The 21,894-nt window shown below is 45.7% G+C and overlaps 1 protein-coding gene across 2 annotated transcripts in view; it reads left to right on the forward strand.

The window, feature by feature from the left end:
• The window catches only part of DDX23 (DEAD-box helicase 23), a 269,078-nt gene that overhangs the window by 237,957 nt on the left and 9,227 nt on the right, over positions 1–21,894 (forward strand). For both annotated transcript variants that reach the window (XM_078685884.1, XM_078685889.1), the window contains exons 14-16: positions 97–248; positions 662–770; positions 5,568–5,742. In XM_078685884.1, the coding sequence (XP_078542010.1) occupies positions 97–248; positions 662–770; positions 5,568–5,742 (436 nt within the window). The remainder of the gene's footprint in view (positions 1–96; positions 249–661; positions 771–5,567; positions 5,743–21,894) is intronic.

Consider the following 21,894-nt stretch of genomic DNA (forward strand, 5'->3'; position numbering starts at 1 on the left):
TTAACTTTCGTCTTTTATCCATCTTCAGTATTGCATCTATCTTTAGTACTTGAACTCCTCTTAGTGTTTCTTTGTTCTGTTGACCTTCTTTCCTAGACTGTCATGTTCACAGCTACTATGCCACCATCTGTGGAGCGCCTCGCCAGGAGTTACTTGCGGCGTCCAGCTGTGGTGTACATTGGATCTGCCGGCAAACCTCATGAGAGAGTGGAACAGAAAGTCTTCCTCATGTCGGAAGGGGAGAAGAGGTATGGGCTGGTTTGGGTTACCTGTTGAAAGAGAGAGTGGGGATTATGTACTGGTGTGGACTGGACAACAAGAAGAACGCTGTTTGGAGTGGCAGGAAGCTTAATGCTTGTTGAAGCAGCATTTGAAGGCGTTCATGTGTTTGCTACAATTGGTAGTAGGAAAGTTCGAAATATGTTTGAGAAGAGTGCATGAGAGACAGAAACTGTGTTGGTTTTCTCTGGGTTGTACAGGTGAATTATATTCCAGGTTCTGCAGTGTGGCAATCTGAGTGTGCATTCATATCTATTATTTTTATTTTTTAGATTGATGTATGAGTTAGGGAATTTGGCCAAAGGTATGCAGTGGCATGTGCCCCACAGTGTGTAATTAGATCTGTAATACTTTAGCTAAGCAAACCTTCCTCTCCCTTTAGGAAGAAGTTGCTCAACATCCTGGAACAAGGGTTCGACCCTCCAATCATCATCTTCGTCAACCAGAAGAAAGGCTGCGACGTGTTGGCTAAGTCTTTGGAGAAGATGGGTGTAAGTGTGGGCAAGGAGCTAAAAGGGCAGACAGCAGTTCATGTTTACATCTCTTACACACTAACTGTTAGTGAGCGCAGAAACCATTCACACAGTTCACAATGTGGCGAGTCGCAACCCCTTAACGTGTGGCTGTATTAACCAGTGACACAGTTGGCTTTTGTCAAGGTGGTTCCTCTCCCCGTTCGCATATTTATTCTTGCATTGGATGAAGGATTTAAGATCCATCTTATGATGTCCCTTTTTGATTTCAAAATAGTTTTATTGTTTTTACAACATATAACATATAGTAAACATCGCTCGTAGTTGCAGAGTGGCCTCCCAGACAGGATGTGTTGCCGGCAGAACAATGCCGCCATGTACGAGCTAGGCTGCCCCCCTACCACTGTCTCCATAGGCGGAGAGGGGTGTGAAGAAAAATGGGAAAGAAAGGAAAGGAGTTAGGGAGGAGAAGAGAAGAGTTAGCATACAGAGGCTAGCTTCATTCTCTTTGTTGACTTGAAACCGGTGAGGGAGAGCCCGTGAGCCACGCACTTCTTTTTGCTTATTGTGTTCACGGCGGCTCAAAAGGGTCTAGAAGTTCGTCAAGGGCCGTCCATAGGTCCCTATTAGGTTGTCTCCATGGTGAATTACACAGGGCGGTGTTGTCTGCACCTTTGAGGTATGTCTTTTATAACTAGGCAGTCTTGTCTAGTTCTGTTGCTGAAATAATTGTCCTCCCATTACTGGCATGAAGTCCAAGTTCTCATTTATTGGCATTAGGGTGGAAGCAAAGGTTCTCAGATCCAGCCTTGTCACCACTGCATCCCACTTTAACATCATAGTATTTGCAATAACACTGGCATAGATACTCTTAAGCCTAGATGTCTTAAGTAGCCGAGAATACCCCATATATATACTACGTCCTGCCTCAGCCCTGTCCACATGTGTATCCATTTTTTATCGATTTCTGTCATCGATCAAGCATGTAACAGTTGTATATAGGCCATCTGGTAGTAACAGTTGAGGTCCAGACTTGTCGGCCCTCCCTTAGACAAAGAAGTGTTCAATATTATTCTTTATTATTTTTCTATATACTATTGGCCTTGTGTCTCCCCAAATAAGTTCTTCTGGCCAAGTCTACAACTAACTTATTTCCTCCCTAGGTATAAAAGTTGATAGCGGCAGAAATAAATAGAGAATTCCGGAGAGGAAATTCATTTTAATTATTGCTTTTCTCCCTATCCAAGACACACATAGGGCCTCCATGTATTAAGATCCTTTCTGATGGTTATCAACAGTGGATTTCGATTGGCTTTCAGAGTGGAAGCTAATGAATTGGTCTGATTTAGCCCTAGATAGCAAACTGAACTTTTGGCCAAGGCAAATGGACAAGACTCCTGCATCCTTATTTGTTATGTTATGTCTTTAAGTTAAGTACCTCGGAATACCTTCTATTGAAACTGGACACCCTCTGAAACCAGTCCAGCCGCTCCCCTAGTTTCATTAATGTAGTTTGTGGGTCCACTAGGGTCAAAAGGACATCATCAGCGAAAACACATTCCACATCCAAACCAACCAGATTAACTGGGATCCCTGTTAGAGTAGTCTTTTCTATTAGGCGGGTGGCTCTCTGAATATTATTTTGCGTCTGGCACTCTTGAATAAACCCTGTCTGGGTCTTATCGATCCAGTCATATATCTGTCTGGTCACATGGGTAAGACGTTAAAGATTTTTACATTCACAGAGTGATTATCCTGTATTATACACAGTTTCCAGGACCTCTCAGTGGTTTGGGAATCAGAATTATATCTGCTTCTGCCATAGTTACCCCTCATGTTTTGGTGATGATATTGAACTGCGCGGTCAGAGGATTTACCAGGTACTCCCTGAAAATGTTGTAAAAGTCCATGGAGAGCCCATCTGGACCCCCCTGATTTCCCTGAGCTAAGAAACTTTATTGCCCCTCTAAATTCACCCCTTTCTATGAGCCTAACCAAATGGTCCCTCTTTGTTGGTATCGGACTCTCCAGCTAACAAGTCTCCTACGTTTTGAAGCCCATCACCCCCCTACCCCCTTTCCCTTTGCTGTAGAAGCACCGGAAGAACTTCTTAAATATCTCTGCCCTCTCCCCCCCCCCCCCACTCCTCACCCCCACCTCCTCCACTATCTCATCATGCAAGTGTCTGATATGTGGGCTTTATTTTGTTGCATTTTTCAGCGTCCTTGCCGGTTATCTGATCTGGTTTGTTCTCTTAATTGAAGCAGAGCTCTGTCCACCCTATTAGTCTCAAATAAGATTAACGGTCTTTCAATCGCATCCTTTTTAGCTGTTGTGCTTTGCTTATGACTTTCTCTTGTCCTCGATTTTTGGCCTGCATCTTACCTGATGGTATGCTTTGTTCCCAATTGTACATTTTTCATATGATACTAAGATACTCCTAATGCGTGATTTTAATGTATTCCAGTTGATAGGAGTAGAGGTGCCTTTACATATTTCAAAAAAGTCGCCAATCTAGATCTCCTTTCAGTGAAGTGGTTTGTGAAGTAGGTAGTCTTTAAGTCTCCACCTGTGCCCCTTTGTCCGGCGACTAGAGACCCTCCATTCTAATTTCAAGTGTGCATTGTCTGAATATGAGAGAGTGCCTATCTCAGTGCTCCTAACGCATCCCAGCAAGTTCTTACTAAAAGATAGTCAGTCCTCGTGTATGCTCTATGAACTGATGAGAAATAGGAGAAATCCTTGATCGTGGAGTGTAGATATTCTAGAAACCAAGATCTGACATTAGTATATATATTTATTAGCTCATCATCCTGACGCTCTGCCCCTGGGGACTGTATCTCTCTAGCATTAAATCCCATTTCATGTTTCAGTCACTCCAGTACTATGAAACCCTACGTAAGATGATACAAGGAGTTTAAAGTGTTCCACACGTACTTGTCTTGACATACATTAGGGGTGTATATATTTTACAAAGGTTCAAAACTGTGAGTGTGATGGAATGCAACCAGAACCTACACCTCTTGTCTGCTCTAGTTGTAGTATATTGTAGATGGATCCCCCTCTTGACCAGTATATCGGCGCCTGCTGTCTTTGTTGAGTTGCGATGCATGAAATTAGATTGGGTAATCCCAGTTTTGCAATCCAAACTGGCTTTGCTTCTTAATTTATGCATCTTTTAGAACCACTACGTCTGTCTCTTGCAGTCGTACATACTGACATAGCTTCTGGTACTTATTTATAGAGCTGAGTCCTCCCTCCTTTATTGAAATTAACCTGAATGTCACACTTGATGCATTTCCCTTTGTCAAGTGGATTCTTTTTGGCGTGTCTGCTCAAGCGAAAAAAACTCCCCATCACTTCTCGCCCTTGAAAATATAATTATCAACAAGAACTCTTAACATTAATATCAATAGTTCTACCCGCCCCTGTGGTATCCATTTCTAGACTTCAACTTTGCTTCCCTTGGCAACTGGAAATATGCGCCTCCACTTCAGCTGTAAGTGAATGCATGCGATCTGCTGCATTCCTGGCACCCAGTGCAGCCACAGTGTTTGTAAAGTCAATCTGGAGCCCTCACCCTTGACAGCAGGTAATTCTTGGACAACCTAACCATGATGGCCACACTTAGCCAGACAACTGGAGTCTTCCTATCCTCTAAATGTGAGACCAATCTTATTCACCTGAGGCACCCCAACCCCACCCAACCCCCAAAATCCCTTTTGATTTTGTACAAGGCAACACTGTCATCAAGACTGAGTCTTAATTTGCCCACACCTCTCCTCTCTGATGTGCAAGGAAGCTTTCCGGTACTCTGGTATAATGTAGAATAGTGGTGTGGGCGACTTTTCCTTGCAGGCCCTTTCAAAAACGGTCTTGCTGCATTTGTGAAGAGTGAGGTTTAATCATCCCTTTATAGTTATGCTCTCCAGTGAGCGCCTTAAGGGAGAGCACAGATAACCAGCTTGCTCCTGATGGTCGTCTGTGTTGGGGCACTTGGAGTTTCCAGTCCGAACGAAGGGCTTATTAATGAATAGGATGTAAAGGCAAGACTCCCTCCTACAGCACTGCTGTTAGGCACCAAGCTGCAGCTGTGCTACATCAAGTCAGAGGTACCTTTCACCTTAACTCGCAGGAACGGATGCTGTTTGTTCTCTGCCCAAACTAAGCCCTCTCGCCTTCACCATGTATGCGCTCACCACACTCCCTTTTGCATTTAGGGGCTCAAATGAAGCCAAAGCCACTGTAGCCCCAGTGCAGAATTAAACACGGAGTGCTTGTTATGTCTTGCCTCATTTGGGCCACTCTGAGGTGGTGATGATAGGTTTCGAGGCACACATTTTTGTGAGTCGTGATCGTATATCTGTAGCAACTCTCTGCACTCCCTTTTGGTAGTATTGCTTGTGTTCCGTGTCGTACATGCGGACTGCATTCTTCCAATGACCGGGAAAGCTGCTCTTCATGCAAATAGCACATTGGGGCTGATCGCACCAAAAGTTTCCTTGATAGTTTTTTGTGGTTCTAGGGGCTTGTTGCGATATTTGTGTTTGGGTTCTGGTATTTGTGGGGACTGCGGGACATGTAACCTATCTCCCAACTGGGTACTTGATACCAGGTTGCCATTGTTCGTCCCAGAAATTATTACTGATTTCTCAATGATATTAGCTTAAAACCATCTCGCACATTCACTCCTATCTCTTTCTCTCGCTTACTCCGTCACACACACTTTGTTATTGCGTAGGCCTAGCACTGCCACTGATAATATTGTGATAAACTCTCATGCTTGTTATTTCTCTCCTTCTCTTTCACATGCAGTACAATGCATGTACCCTTCATGGCGGCAAAGGACAGGAACAACGAGAGTTTGCATTGTCGAACCTTAAAGCTGGAGCTAAGGATATTCTGGTAGCCACGGATGTTGCTGGCCGTGGTATCGACATCCATGATGTATCCATGGTTCTGAACTACGATATGGCCAAGAACATAGAAGGTGAGTGCTTGGTACTGCACCAGCATTTCAGGATGGTTCATTGGGCTTCCACTGGTGCTCATGCTGTAGGAAGGGAGCGTTGGAGGTTTGAGAGAGGATTGGAAGGGAAGTCTGGGGACTGAGGGAAGACTGTAAGAAGAGTTTGGGGGAACAAGGGAATATTGGAAAGGGTGTGTAAGGGGCTGCATGAGAAATTCTAGGTGGTGAAGGGCTGAAAGAAGTTTAGAATAGGAATTATGTGGGATGAGGTATGATTGTAAGGAAAGTTTGGGGCATGAGAGAAAGAGAGGTTATGTCCTGGGAAACGAAAGCTGAAGAGAAAATGAGCCCCTGGAGCTGTGGCTAAAGGAAGGGGAATCTTCAAAGCTGACTGGGACAGAAACGAGAGGAATATGGGTAACTACCAGTAGAAGATAGGAAGAGTCACTGGAGCTAAAGCAGAGGAATGGCTCTCTTGAGATTCAGGGGATGGGAATGGGTATGGAGAGGCGCAGGATTCCTGCAAGCTTGTGTGGTAGGCGAAGTGGTGGGGACATTTTGGTTACTGGAGTATCCATGTCCATGGATCTGAGGTCAGTGGTTTATGGGACTTGTAGCTGGGCATGAGGTTTGAATTCAGTCCTCAGTGAGGGCGAAAGGTAATGTGGGTTTAGCAAGTTCAATCAGATTTCCACCACATTTGGCAAATATTGAAAATGCAGTTCCACAAGGAATACTTGCTCTTCTTTAGATTGCATCTGGAGGCATGACAGCTCTTCGTTGGAGATGTAGGTGGCACAATTAAATTAATACCCTTATAAACGGCGAAGCCACGACGATTGCCAGACTTTCCAATTAAGTCTAAAAGATTATCGTAGGGCACACTTTAATAACCGGTTATTGATTGCAATCCCTTACAGTACTTTGGATAATCTAGACAGCTGAGAGGGAAAGCAGGGCAGATGTAGTCAGTTGGAGGTGCACAGCTGGTTGTCTGACAAAAAACTCTGAGAACGCAAAACACCATCAGGTCTGGCCTGTTGGATTCCACATGGCTGGCAGCTGATGCCAGATGTTTCCTGGGTAAAGGCAGCCTTCTTCACTCACAAAATAGCCTGGTTTTCCAGTCTTTTTTTCTTGGTTGGAAAGTTATCTACTGAAAGGCAAAGGTCTGTGCTGTGCTGTTACCTGCACATTTTCTTCACCATTCATTTGCCAAGTTCAGGCTTTTGCTTTACAGTGTTTCTCTTCAGTGTTTTTGGCTCTGAAGACATGTAAGCAAATAAGGAGAGACTATTTTCTTGAATGAAGCTTCGCCAGTGTATCTCCACAAGGTTCATGGCAGCGCAACATCACCAGGACCATGGTGAGCAGGCGCTAGCCCTAGTAACCAGAAGCAGCTGTGATGCAATCTGTACTAGTGATCAGGTAAGGTGTCTATTCCCAGGAACACCTCCCTTGGCACGCTGTCGATGCCAGGCTATACCTCCTGCTCACAAGTGTTCAGCTCCTCATGAAGGAACGGACTGACTAGCTGACTGAAGGCAGAAAGGTAGTCTATTGGTGTTAAGTACTCATTTTAGTGGCTATTGCCTCCTGTATTCCATGAAGGCCCAAACTATAGTGCTGGCAGCACATTTTGCCTACACCTTACATTGATGTTGCTGAAAAAAATTGGAAGGAATCACCCAATAAAAGAGTAGCATTTGTGGAGTAGATGAAGTATCAAACACTTTCTCCAGGGCACTAACAATATCAAGGGGTCCAAACCCAAAGTCTGTCCATCTTAAATACTACAACTGGGAGTTCACTGTAGGTCATCTTCAGAGTATATGGTTTATCGTGAAGCACCCACCCTTAGGACAGCTCAAGCTTGTACTTACCTTGTAGGTCTGTTCCTTGAGTCCTTATCCCACCTTTCCTTAACGCCTTCCTCTGGAAATAGACTTCAATGTAATTTCTCCTCCCCAAACTGTTTCCACTAGAGGCAATTTCATTCACAAAGGGAAGCTGTGGCAAGCAGTGGGAGTCCGCGCCTCCTGAGGTCCTGATCCCGGTCTAGTGTGGAGGGCATCTTTGTTCCTGAAGAAGTCTTCACACTTCAAGTTTGACGTAGTTGATGTATAGAATGAAGGGCTCTTCTTCCTCTATATGTTGCTCCCTTTCGCAGTACTGGTCTTTCGGTTGATGGCCTTTACCCAGATTGTGACCTAAACATTGGCTTCAGAACTGTGTTCTGCTTTGGTGGGCCTGAGCCCGATACTAGTGCCTGACTCATGGCCAGCTCTGTATCCACACTGCTGGCTTTGCACTTGACTTTTCTGGTTAATACTGACGCTGAGCCCATCCAGTGGCAGCTGTCCTGGCTGTGTTCTGTCCTCCTCTGACTCCTTCGGCTGTGCATTTGCACCTCAAGGCACCTGTGGGAACTTTGCCCATTACTTCCACAAGTAATCTCTACCCTGGTGCCAGTTGACTCAGCTAGTACCACAGAGTCTTTCAACTTCAAAGCTTCTTTTGCTGCGGAAGGCTTTGGCATTTGTTTCGGCACCAATACCGCTGTTGTCTTCAATGCTCGTTCCGGCTCCATGTCCACAGTTGTCTGTGGAGAAGATAGTTGGAACTCACAGCAAGGTCAGCATTTGGACTCTGACAATATTCCCTTTCTGGGTCTCCAGAAACCTAGTGACTTCCATTCTTTGTATGAGATTAGTGCCATTTGCCGCATAGCCATTCTTTAGGAACACTTTCTTTAATTTAAAGCTGTCTTATGCAAAAAGCAAGCCTTTTGTCAGAATTCCTACAGTCTGGTTCCTCTATATCAGAACCTGTGTGTCAAGCCATCTTCTGTACCGGGTGTCCATTGGCAAGCTGCTTCCTGTTACCCCTCAGCCCCAAATGACCTGGAATTTCTATCCTATCATCCATCACCTAAGGGACTGTGGCTATGTGCTCCCATTTGTAAGTCAGACCATTTTCATCCCTTTCCATCTGACAGAGTTTCCGTGGATAGAGAAGGTAGGGGGAAAAGTTGCTTTCTTCAGGGTAGCTTCTCTCTCCTCTTCCTGGTAAAATGTCACATGCGTGTTGGTAAGCTGTTGCCATGCTGTATGTGAAATGCCATAGCTTGTGGTTTGCACTTCGACCACTGATGCCTGGAGATTCTGCTAGCCCAGGCACTGAACCTCGAGACTGAGAGTCCCAAGCCAAGGTGGGTGCCAAAACCACGCAGTACCTTAACTATGAACACACAAGCAAAGGGAAAACAGCCTGATACAATGCAGATGACCATTTATGTAGACCCTACCACGGGCTATATTGTTTCTTGACACCCAATAAACACACAGGCACTTCCTAAAAGAAAGCTCATGTGTGAGGGGGCTGTTTCAAAGGAAATAAGATCCTGTTCCATTCCCAAGAAGAGGTCCGGCAACATGTTGCTACCACCACCACTATTACCTCAACAGCTAATGTCCACACTCCGTATATGCAGGTTCAGAACAAGACCTCTTTGCAAATCTCTTGCATGTAGACCTGGACCCAGCGCAAGTAGAACAAGATCACAATGTTTAGCATGACTGCTTGGCAGGCCCACAAGATGATTCTTCATTAGCACCATCCCAAGTTAAAGCACCCTACCGGATGACACCTACGCTATCTGTGCTGTAATAGAGCAGCTGCACATCATAACATACCCATGTACGTAGAAGAGAAGGACTTCCTACTAGAGGCACTTTAAAAAACAGAGCACACCGCACAGGTACTGCCAATGCTTACATCTAGGCTGAAGTGCTCAAAGACATCTTCAAGGATGCAGTAGAGACCAGCATCACCTAGGGAAGAAAAGCGAGTCAAATTAGCACCCTTAGGACGATTCTTGTGCCACTTGACCCTCTCCTCATGCACACTGCAAGAAAAAGAGCTTCTCTGCAGGGCACAGGGAATATGCCAGCTCCGGGCAAGGACTGCAATTAAAGAGATGCAGCGGGGAAAGCAGGTTGCCTCTGGAGCATCCATCTGAATGGCACATTTACATTTTGTGAGAAGTTGGCCTGATATGCAGTGCTCACTATTCTAGTGATCACTATGTATCAGTCCAAACAACCCTTATTGATGATTGGTTGTAAGTCAACCTTATAGACCAGCTATCCTAGTAGCATGGATACGAGCAGTCTAAGGCTAAGACTCTAGAGGGCGTGTTAAGCCAGCTGTTTTACCATCACATATACCCCTTGAACACCAAGTGAAAGGACACCACACAAGTTGTTATGAAAATAAATGTATATTTATTTCTAACAAGACTACCCTGGCTCTTTATGAGACAGGGAGCTAAGCACACAACAAAACTCTTACGAAAATACTTAAAGTCGCACAATTTACACAAATGCCCGAGGGGCACGAAAAACCATATACACAAAAAGTGGAATGCGAACTTACTAGCAGGTAAGTACTATTCTCATAGGCTTTAGAAACGCTAGGCCTACAATGCTAAACCCTTAGATTAGAAGCAGGAGGCCTGTGGACGTCGTGTGCAGAGTGGGAACTCCCACGCGTAAGGCGGCAAAAAGTCTATGGAGGCTAGCAATTGCAAAGTTACTGTTCTCGGGCGAACCCGACTAGGTGGGTCGAAAACAAGAGTGGATCCGAACACTTAGAGTGTTGGACTATGCTGGAGCACCGGAGTACTCGGTTTACCTAGCCCAGGGGCTGCGGCTGCATAGGGTTCAAGTTGCGTCGGAAACCCTCGTTGAAGAACCAGGAGCCTGAAGAAAGAAGTTGCTGGCAGGCGGCCAGTGAAGAAGTTCGTGGGGATCCAAGCCTGGATCAGGGAAGAAGAAGACCTGAACGCAGAGGGGACCAAGTTCTGAATCACTAGCCAGTGATTTAGGTGGGCACCAGGATGGCACCGGACGAAGTCACCTCGACCAGGTGAGTGGGCGCTGCTGGGCTCTGCAGTCTCTCGGACCAGGAGGCGTTGTCGGCGACCAGGATTGAGGTGCGAGCTGTCCCACGAAGGTGTCTGCTGTCGACGTCGCTGGACCCAGGATTGGGGCAACAAGTCTTGGCAAATGCAAGCCCACGCGGTGGACTTAAAATGGCGTCTGGAGTGGACCAGGAGGGTCCAGGGTGCTCCTCTGCTGGAGGGGAGCAAGGGCCAGTCTGGAGCAACCAGACCAGCGGTGTTAGTCGTCGAAGTTCGTCGTCAGAGGGCCACTAGCCAACGGCAAGTGACCGGGACAACGCGGTGAGCAGCAAAGAGCAGAAGGGCCCCACGCAGATCTCGTGGATGCAGGGGGGCTGAACTTCGGTGCTGGAGCCGCTCAGGGTCGGGGCTTCTCTTACCCCAAAGCACTCAGTCGAGGGTCACTCGGTGGTCGTGCTGGACAAGCGTCGTGCAGTCTTTAAAGATGGCCGGTCCCTCGAGGTCTCGTCACACCCACGGATCACAGCTGGGCTGATGATGCAGGTTGAGGTCAGAGGTGCCAGGGAAGCCGGTTCTCGTCGTGCTGGGCAGTCTTGATCCGGAGGAGAGACTTAAAGCAGACCGCGATGCTTGGTTGGTGCCTGCTGCTGCAGGGTGACTACTCCTTAGTCACAAGGGAGAAATCTTAGGAAGAGTCTTGAGTTCCTCTCGTAGAAAGTCGGTTCAGGATTCAAAGATTGATCTAATTTGGAAGGGGCCCTGCTCCTACCTTTATCCTGCAAAAGGGGGCTGGCACGCGACTAAGTCCTGCCCTATGGGTGGGACTAGGAAGGGGGGTGGTTACACCCCTCTCCCTTGCCGGGCTTTCCCCAGCTCAGGGGCTGGTGTGCCCCTGGAACTGGTTCTAGCCGGCATATGCACAGTGAGGACCGGGGTGCCACTGGCAGTCACCTTCCTCTGAAGCCCTGCCTACCTAGAATACACAAAATCCTGTCTGGGACGGTGCTGGCACCGCCCCTGGCAGGAAACCCTTTGTCCTTGCCTCCTGCGCTGGGAGGACTCCCAGCAGCAGGAGGGCAGACTTGTGTCTCGGTGGCAGCATCCATCTTGTGGAGCTGAGGCTATGTCTGACGTTAACCGGGGTTACAGGTTACCAACATGTCGTGTCCCTCTAGAAGGGTGGAATGCTAACCCCGTCGCCAGAATTGCCGAGGGGTTAGTATTCCAATTCGTATGACACCTTACTCGACATGTTTTGATAATGTTATACCAAAGTTAGCATTTGACCGCGAGGTACATAATGCACTTAAGAGTATATGGTATAGCGTTATCATGGATCAGCTATTAGGACTTGGTTCCGCAAGCTGCAAACGGGCTCAGCTCATGCCAGAGCACCATTTCACATTATTCCAAGCAATCTGCCTTCAGGATTGTTAAGGCCTGCCATAGGAGTGACTGATAGGAATATATGTGTCCATTTTAGGGTTAGATATAGGGATACTATATCTAAAGCAAAGGGTGAGTACACCACTTTGACCCAGCTGTCAAGCAGCCAGTTGTGTCTGTTTAGTTAGTCAGCCCAGGGGTGGCATAATACATGCTGCAGCCCCTGGGAGACTTCTGATTGCACCTCAGACCTGGGTACAGGGACTTAGAGAGGGCCCAGTGCCAATTCAGTACCTGGGTACAATTTGGAGTAGAGAGAACAGCTAGGCTGTGGGTCGGATTAGCAGGCCCACAGCCAGGAAAGTCGTAAACCAGTGAAGCAAAAAGCAAAAATCTGGGTGATCATAGGATTGCAGACCCTACTCTCCTACACATTTCATTTGGAGCAGCTACCACAGTATGTCCATTATCTCTGCAGGTAGATTAAAAAACTTTTAAAACACGCATGCAGCCATACAAGGAGAGTGCAAAGTGGTTTGAAAGAGTAGAGAAAGTAATCTGCAATGCCTGCGTTCACTGTGCCCTTGAAACAGCAGATACCGCTTCACACCAGATCAATACAGGCATCTTGTTAAGACGCCATACTTTGCTCCTTCTCTCAGGCTTAAAACCAGAAGTCTAACAACATCTTGCCTCCCATTCTCTGGACATTTATATTTGGTCCACAAGTGGATGAAATGTTGGAGGAAATTTAAAAAAAAGATATGAATGCCCTCAAGGCTGTGGATGACCTGCAATATCAACAACGGGCAGAGGTTCGTAAAGCCCAAATTCAAGCAGCTGCACAATCACCATCCACCATGCCTAGATAATACCATAAGCATCGGTCATTTCAACAGCAAGGGAACAAAGGCAAAACAGGAAGGGTGGCTTCCGAGGCAACGACCTAGCAAAGCGCAGAGTTGCCCATGGTAGAGGCATCCCCGCCAACGAACAGCTGCGCACAAATCCTTCTCCCCACCACACATCTCTCAGGGGAAAGCAAAGTTAAACCTTCATGAAAGGGAGCATATAACTTCAGGCCAGTGACTGCTCTCTATCACCCCCTGGTTACTGAATAGAATTGGATAACCATTTAAAGATTTCACTCCAGCACCAGCAATGAATATCGCAAGCTGCCTGCTCTTGGTACTTCCTAATTCATAAGAATAACAGAACACTGTCCCCAGCTCTATGCAAGATCATATGGCAAGCCTCGATCCCAAAGACGCCTTCTTCCATGTTCCCATCTAGCTGTCTCTCCTCCAGAATCACTTGTTTTTGGTCTGTTAATTATCAGTTCTGATGGATACTTCTAACCACAGATTCCTCATCTTGTGAGTTTTAACCAGACGTCAGACTGGATCTGGAAACTGTAAAGCTGCACTCCTGCACGGCAGTAGGTGGCGTTGCTTATGTGTGTCTCCGCTCGGTACTTCTGGAGCGGACTAACATCCGTGCAGAGCCACACGACTCCACCTACGGGTGCACTGGAGTACTGCTTTAAATATTTCGGATTCAGTCTAACGCCTGGGGAATATTTACAAGGAAAGGAATCTGCAGTTCAACAGAAAGATCATTACAAGTATCTTGTATTTCAATGTCCCTTTGGGCATGATGGCAACCCAAAGAGTGTTCTCCAAATGCCTAGCAGTAGCGGCATCTCACTTTTGGCCCAGTCGCATTGTGGTAAATAAATAAATAATACCCTATTTTTGACTAGGCATAAATCATAACAGATAGCTCAATAAATAAGAGTCAAGATTCGAGGTAGTAGGAGTTTTCGCAGGTTTATTACAGCATAAGGACAGGATCAGGACAACCTGCATAGGAATAGGATGACAGGGCCCGGCAGCTGCCGGGGCTGGGTCTGGGATGAGCGCGCTAACTTTTAATAACAATACATGAACTTATATACATAGCGCAAACACATAGCATTACATTGCAGTAGGCGTAGCAGTGGGTGGAGCAGAAGGCGTGACGCGTAGCAGTCGCGAAAGATAACAGTAAAAGTTGGTGTAACTGGGCGTATACATAGACATGTGATGCAAACGTAACAGAATATGTCATGAATGGGCGGAAACATAGGAGGGGGCTACCTAAGGAGCCGGGACCTCTAACCTGGTGGTGCGCGCAAACTGGCAATGACGTATCACTAGGAGAAGCTGGGGGCTATGAACTCTGTGCTAGGAGCAGAGACTAAAGTCTGGAGGGTCGGAGCGACATGTACCTAAACCCTATCTGGTATCTGATGTTTAGGGAACATGTTGATATAAACTAGAAGTCATGAGGGGGAAAAGCTAACTTGATTCTAAGACTGGACCATGCATTATTCTACATGTAGTACGTGATGAAGAATATTAAATGACCATTAAATACAGTATTCCTCTAACATGGAGACGAGAAGGCTAGACAATGACGGAAACTATTGATGCAGTTCAGTAGCTTAGGAATGCAGAGAAGGAGGACTGAACTGATAGCTGGAACTATAACATACTTTTGGCAGACTCAGAGGCAGAGCCAAGCTGCACCGGGCACTGCGAGGCAGGAAGTAAGTGAAGGGTCGAGGATACAGGTGGGGGCTGTATCGCTCCTCAGCGAGACTTTCTGGAGACAGGAGCTGAATCTAGTGTCCGGGCCCTGTTGAGGCCTGGAAACGGGGACTTTACAATGAAATAACGTGCCCACTGGAAAACGTGGCAACGTAACGTTACATAGGCCTGATATTCGTAGTATTCACGAGGACTGGAAACTGACGTACTAGAGGTGGACACAACTGTAATTGCGTCATTAATCGGACATGGGGAATAACATATGCATATTGGTCATGCACACATAACATATGATGGATGAGGCGTAGGGACACAGAACATGGCAAAATTTACTTTTCCACATTCCCTCCTTGTCACTACGTTTCCATCAGGAAACATCAATATTCATGATACCGTCTATCATTTCATACAGTACCATTTGCTCGTCTCGAATTATCTTGGAACGGGACTTAGAACGGGGCTTAGGACTAGGAATACAAGAGGTAGCACACATGCTGCAAATCGCAGGGCCACATTGTATACAGAGGCAGCAGCTAAATATGATCGCTACTGCTATACTTAGAAAGGACAGGACTTTCCATCCCCATGCGGAAATTATATTCCAGAACCAACCGGACCATGTCCAGGTGCCTGGATCTTGATGTAACAGATGGGCAATTTTATGGAGTCTGGTTATAGCTGAATAAACAGACGGCGCGTTATTTGGAATGAAAACGCAACAACTAGATCCGATGAGTCTACAGGCCCCGCCCCTATCGGCCAGTATGACGTCAAGAACGAGACGATTCTGTAAAACGACAATTCTCATAAAGGATTGCTCTTCAGTTAAGTTACCTAGAGCGGAGGCAGTCTCATCTACTACAGCTTCAAGGGTTCTTGTTAACCTACGGATTAGCTTACTATTTACAACTGTACCTAAATAAGGGAACACACCTTTATCAATATCAATAAATTGTTCTGCGGCGGTTTCAGTATAATCGACAATCGGGAGATTTCTCTTGTGTCTAGTATGTACTAGGAAGGAATTCCTATGGTAGTCAGGTGGGGCTAGAAAAACAGGTGGCAGTAGGAAGGCAATATAACAGGTTCCCTCCCAATCGAGGGGCAGACGAACATATGCAGTTTGACCACAAACAAAATAAGAATGACGTGAGGCTTTAAAAATAGATTTCCCACTGTCACTATACTTGATAACAGTAGTACATTCACTATGTCCTACGTGTACAGAACCATAACTACGGACACATAATTCGCCTTTGACTGGTAGTACTGAAATAGCAGGTGAGTCTGGAGTAGTATCAGACTGAACATTCAGGACCATGAAATTCGACGAATAATTACCTAAATTATACACTTCATTTTCTAGATCTAAACCTGTTCTGTGGGGGAGACCTTGCTTGTCTGGAAAACATGTACTGTTAAGAAAAGACATATCTGTTGAGGATGACGTTAACGTGGACCATGCTCCACACGAACCATTATGTGAGAATGGATAAGGAAAGAGTGGCAGAACTCCCTTCGGGGTCTGGAAAGGGGGGAGTCGACCACACACCCAACAATTAGTGGCATTGCTGGTCTGGTGTGAATAATGTAACATACGGATAAATGTGTTGTTACGCATAGCGAGGCGGTATGAATATTCGTGAGGAGGCAGATCACTAAACGTGTGCTCTATTGTAGCATTAGCAGACTTATTTACATGAAGAACTGGAAAATACAGGAAAAATGCATAACTGGTGCAGGAAATCATTAGGCTGATGAATAATATGAAACTTAGAAAAACGATACATCTGATTGAACTTTGACTGACTCTCTCACTATGGGGGTCTATTTTATACATGTCAGAAACAGTCTAACCGTTTCACCTAGGGGAGGACTTATACAATCAAACTGACTGACTTATTTTACTAGACCGTAGTTTTTGCTTATACTCCTGTTGCGGAGTTTTCTCTAACAGGGAAGGGGTTGTAACAATGTCTTTTGCGGGACAGTCCTTTAAAACAATGTCTTGGCAGTCTTTAAAATCCTGGGACTCCTTGGAAATGTTTTTAGAAACGGGTTTCAATCCATTGAAAAGTTTTACATGAGAAAGGTGGACCCACCCCTTCCTGCCTTCCAGCTTGACGGCAGTACGGGTGGTCAAGAGGACCTGACGTGGCTCCTTCCAACGAGGTTCCAGCGGACTTGATCTGTCAAAATTTCGGACCATCACAAGGGAACCTGGAACGATTTCATGCGGTGCCACCTCGGTGTTGTCTGGAAAGGCGGCAGCAACCTGTGAACGACATGAGTTGAGGGCAGACATCAAGGAAGCTAGGTAATCTGTCAACATATTACATGAAACATCGGTAATACTTCGGGGTCTAGGAGTACCCCACATGTTAGGGGGGCGGCCGAATACGACCTCATACGGGGACAGACCTGATCTGGAATGTGCGACCATGCGCATATAAAATAAAGCAACTGGCAGAGCTACTAGCCAGTCCACACCTTTTTCTTTACAAACTTTTGCAATACGGATTTTCAGGGTCTGATTATGTCTCTCGACTAGACCGGCTGCTTCAGGATGGCGTACACAATGGAACCTCCACTGGTACCCTAACAACAGGGAAACATGCTTCATTAACTCTGAGGAGAATGGCTGACCGTTATCAGAATATACGACTCTAGGGAGTCCATACCTAGGGAAAAATTCACGAACCAACTGCTTGGCAGTGGTCGCGGCTGTGTAATCTGGGACTGGATATGCTTCTGTCCATCTGGACAAAGCGCATACAACTACAAGAACATACTTGAAACCTCGACATCGCTCCATTTGAATATAATCCATCTGGAGGACCTCAAAAGGGTGGTCAGGGGGCTGGAAACCACCTTGTTCCACCGGGACACTTTTACCTGGATTAAACTGACAACATATCATACAGGTACGGACTTTCTGCTTGGCTGCAGCTCGTAAATGCTTGTTGAACCAAATGTTCTGGATACTGTCTAACATAGCTTTTTCTCCTAAATGTGCTGGACTATGTGCGGTATTGATAATGACTTGAACCATAGAGTCGGGGAGAAACCATGTGGCTCTACCCTTCGTTAACCATCCTTGATCTGTCTGGACCCCTCCTTGTTCGGACCATTTCTTGATTTCCTCGGGAGTAGCATGTAACTGGATATCTATGACATCTTGAGTAGGGTCCTTAACTGTCATGCATGTAGTCGGATCTGGAGTATGTGTCTGATTAACTGGAATGTCTAGAGTCTGTACTGTAAGCTTGGCTGTGCGATCTGCTAGATCGTTACCTTGGGAAATAATGTCAGTAACTTTCGTATGGGCTTTGCATTTCATGATAGCAATGGATGTCGGTAAATGTATGGCATCTAACAGAGCTTGAATAAGGAGACCATGCTGAATCTTGGTTCCATGAGAAGTCATGAAACCTCTCTCCTGCCAGAGCACTCCGAAGTCGTGTACAACTCCGAATGCGTAGCGTGAATCTGTGTAAACATTAACTTTCAGGTTCTTGGCGTGTATGCAGGCTTGTGTCAGAGCAACTAGCTCTGCTGCTTGAGCGGACAGGGTATCAATACGGTGTGTTTCAATAACTTCGGTGTCAGTAGTCACTGCATACGCGGCGACTAGTTCTCCTGTACTAGTTCTCATACATGAACCATCCACATAAAGTGTCAGGTCAGGATCTGGTAACGGAATGTCTGTCAGGTCTTGTCTTGGCTTTGTCGTAATGTTAACTACTTCCACACAGTCATGTGGGTCAGGGTTCAAACTGACTGATGGTAACAGTGTAGCAGGATTCAGGACGTTGCAGCGTCTAATTTCTATGTGTGGCTGGAACAGTGTCAATTCATAACCTGTTAAACGTGCAATTGTCAAGTGCTGAGTTTGTGTTCGGTTTAAAAGAACTTCCACGGAATGTGGAACTTGTACTGTCAGGGAATGTCCTAAAACTATGGAATCACTTTGTCTGATAGCTAGTGCTGTGGCTGCAACTGACTTGAGGCACACAGGCAACGCCTGGGCGACTGGATCTAATGTGCTCGAAAAATAAGCACAGGGCTTGTATTGTCCTGCTTGATCTTGTGTAAGAACAGATAATGCTGTACCTTCACGTTCAGTAACGAAAAGTGTAAAAGGCTTACTGTAGTTCGGTGTAGCTAGAACTGGAGCTTGGCATAAAGCTTTCTTTAACTCGTTGAAACTAAGTGTGTGTTCAGATGTCCAAGGGAGAACAGTCGATACGGCTGCCTCCTGTGTCGTTAACTGTATCAGTGGCTTGGCTAGAAATGCATACTGGGGAATCCATTGTCTACAATAAGAAGTAAGGCCGATAAAGGCACGTACCTCCTTCTGGGTTCTGGGCTGGGGAAGACTCGCTATTAACTGGATACGGTCGGGTGTCAACTGCCTACCCCTCTTGGACAGCAAGTGTCCTAAGTATACCACTTGCTGGACACAGAATTGAAGCTTCGAAGGGGACACCTTGTGCCCCATCTCGGCTAGAAAATACAAGACTGTAAGTGATGCTCGCTCGCAAGCACGTTCAGAACGGGCTGTGATCAGTAGATCATCGACATACTGGAGCAGGGCAGTGTCCGTTGGCATGTGAATGTTGTCTAGTTGTCTCTTAAGTGCCTGACTGTAAATACTAGGACTTTCTGTGAAACCTTGAGGAGCGCGTGTGAACATATAGCTCCTTCCATTTACACAGAATCCGAAAAGAAACTGGCTGTCTGGATGAATAGGAACACTAAAAAATGCATTCTTGAGGTCTATGACAGTGAAGAACGTGGCTTCGGAATCAATGGCTGTCAATAGGGAAGAGATGTCTGGGACAACTGGGTACTGCGGAATAATACATTTATTAAGCTCTCGTAAATCAATCACTAATCGATATACTGGGGGTGCATTTGGATCAGTACGTTTCATGACTGGAATGATCGGAGAATTACATACATTGGAGTCAGTTTCTACAACTACTCCTTGAGCGATGAGCTCGTCAATAATTTTGGATAAGGCTGCTACAGCCTCAGGGGGCAATCTGTACTGTCTGATTCGTGGTAACACTACACCTGGCTTGAGAGTCACACGATAGGGTGTGATTTGCATGTAACCTACATCAGTTGGACCTTGCGCCCATAAATGTTGTGGAACATTAGACAGTCTGGAATCAAAATCTCGTAATACATAGTGACCCTTAAAGTCACGTAGGAACAGACGTATTCCCTCTGGGGAACAGCAAATAACTGCACCTAACTCTTTCAGTGTCTTAATGCCTAATAGATTTTCTGGACATGACTTAGTAAGTAACAGGTCAGTAGTGCGGGACAATGGACCTACTTCTAGAGTAACTGGCTTTGAGATCTCATTAACGATGGGTTTTCCTGAAAATCCAAGGGAAACATTTCTTGAGCCTGAGAGCGGAGCCCCTGGAACTTCGGCATGACTAATTGTGGTCCTACTTGCCCCTGTATCGATCAAAAACTTTCTGTCTTTCCCTAATACTTGACTGTGAACATAGGGACCTTCTTGATCTACAGGTATCTCGATGAGAGGCAAGCCTACCTCCCTCTCTAGGCTGTTTCATGAATATGGCTGATACTCTGGATACTCAGACTGTGCATACTGGTACATCTGCGATGTAACGTGCTGTGTTGCAGCAATAGGCTGCGGTACTGTAACTGTCTGTTGTGCATTCTGTGACTGAGGAGTCTGTGAAACTTGTTCTTGTCTCGGCGGACGTGGTCTTTCTTTAGTCTTACCAGTAGCTATGTTGTGTTTCAGAACTGCACACTCGTTTATAAAATGACCTGGCTGTTTACAATAATTGCAGTTCCCTTTAACGGGAGCTGCAGGATGACTGGCTTGATTCGGACCCCTCTTCTGACTGTCTTGAGGAACAGATTGTGCAACTAGCACTTTCATTTTCGTGTCTTTCATACGTTTTCTCTCGTGTTCTTGCTCTTCCCTAATTCTATTCTGGTGATACTGAAGCATCTGGAGCATCTGGGACGGAGTATTTGCTTGCCAGGTGCTTTCGACTTTCAAGACTCAATTTTTAATTTGTGGGCTTGAATTCTCGACTAGTTTAGTAACGAAAAGATGAGGGTATGACTCACTACTTGTCTTGAGACCACTGTTGATACTGAAACATTTTTCAAATCTAGAATAAAAATCACTAATATCTTCGTCTTGTTTCTGTTTACAGGCTGAGATTGCATCCCAGTCTTCTTTTCTCGTTGTCAATAATCTGGGTAAAACTTGAATCAATAATTCTGGTAATTCTTTACATTTATCTCCAAGACCGGTACCTGGTACTCGTGCCTTGTCTTCAGCTTCTAGAGCTGTCCAATCGATCTTTTTCTCTCCCACCTCCCATTCTTTTTCCTTTAGCTTTTCATACACCCCTGCGGGTAGCAGGACCTTTAACATTTTATTGACATCTGGGTAAGTATATTCTCCCATACGGAGCATGTCTTTTAATTCTCTATGGAACCCCGCTGGATCTTTGTCATGACAGGGAATTAATTTCTTCATTTCAAGAAGTTCCATCTTTGTTATTGGAGTGTATACAAACACTCGTTGCATTTCGCCACCCGCCCCTTGGACTGGGTGGACTTCTCGTAACGGATTCTGTCGGTCTATATAGAATGATTTACTTTCTGGGGGTGAGACATGAACAAAATGCGGGTTCAAGAACGTTCTATATTTGTGGCGTTGTTCTAGAATGACACTAATTAAATCGGTACCTAGACCTTTCCATCTGTACTGGAGTAACTCGTTCAGGACATCATGTAACGGACCTGGATCAGAGTGTTGACCCTCATACAGAGTAATGAGGTGCTGAATCATATACATTCCCACCAGTCGCTGCTCGGCTGGGGGCAGTTTCAGAAACATTTGTGCCACTATTTCGTCTGGGAAAGTGGTAGAATCAGTAATCCATCGGACTGCTGATCGGGCTAGTTCTTGTTCATGCATGGTACTTAATTCACTATAATCGATTCGTGATTTCAGAATGTGATCGGTAGCTTGTTCTAGAGAACCTTGTTCTGGTGCTGAATGATGAAAAATAGACTTGTGTTCTAGGCGTAAATGGCGATCTGGAAATCTAGATTTTCCTACATACGCTATTCTGGCGGGATTCTCGTCTTCCTCTTCAGGATCAGAGATACTTTCTTTCTCGCTTACTTGTGCTGCTTTACGTTGTTCGTGTATCTTTATTATCTCTTTACGGATTTTCTTGTACATACTCTCCATAGCAC

The sequence above is a fragment of the Lissotriton helveticus genome, chromosome 1_1 (genome assembly GCF_964261635.1).
Source record: "Lissotriton helveticus chromosome 1_1, aLisHel1.1, whole genome shotgun sequence".
NCBI lineage: Eukaryota > Metazoa > Chordata > Amphibia > Caudata > Salamandridae > Lissotriton > Lissotriton helveticus.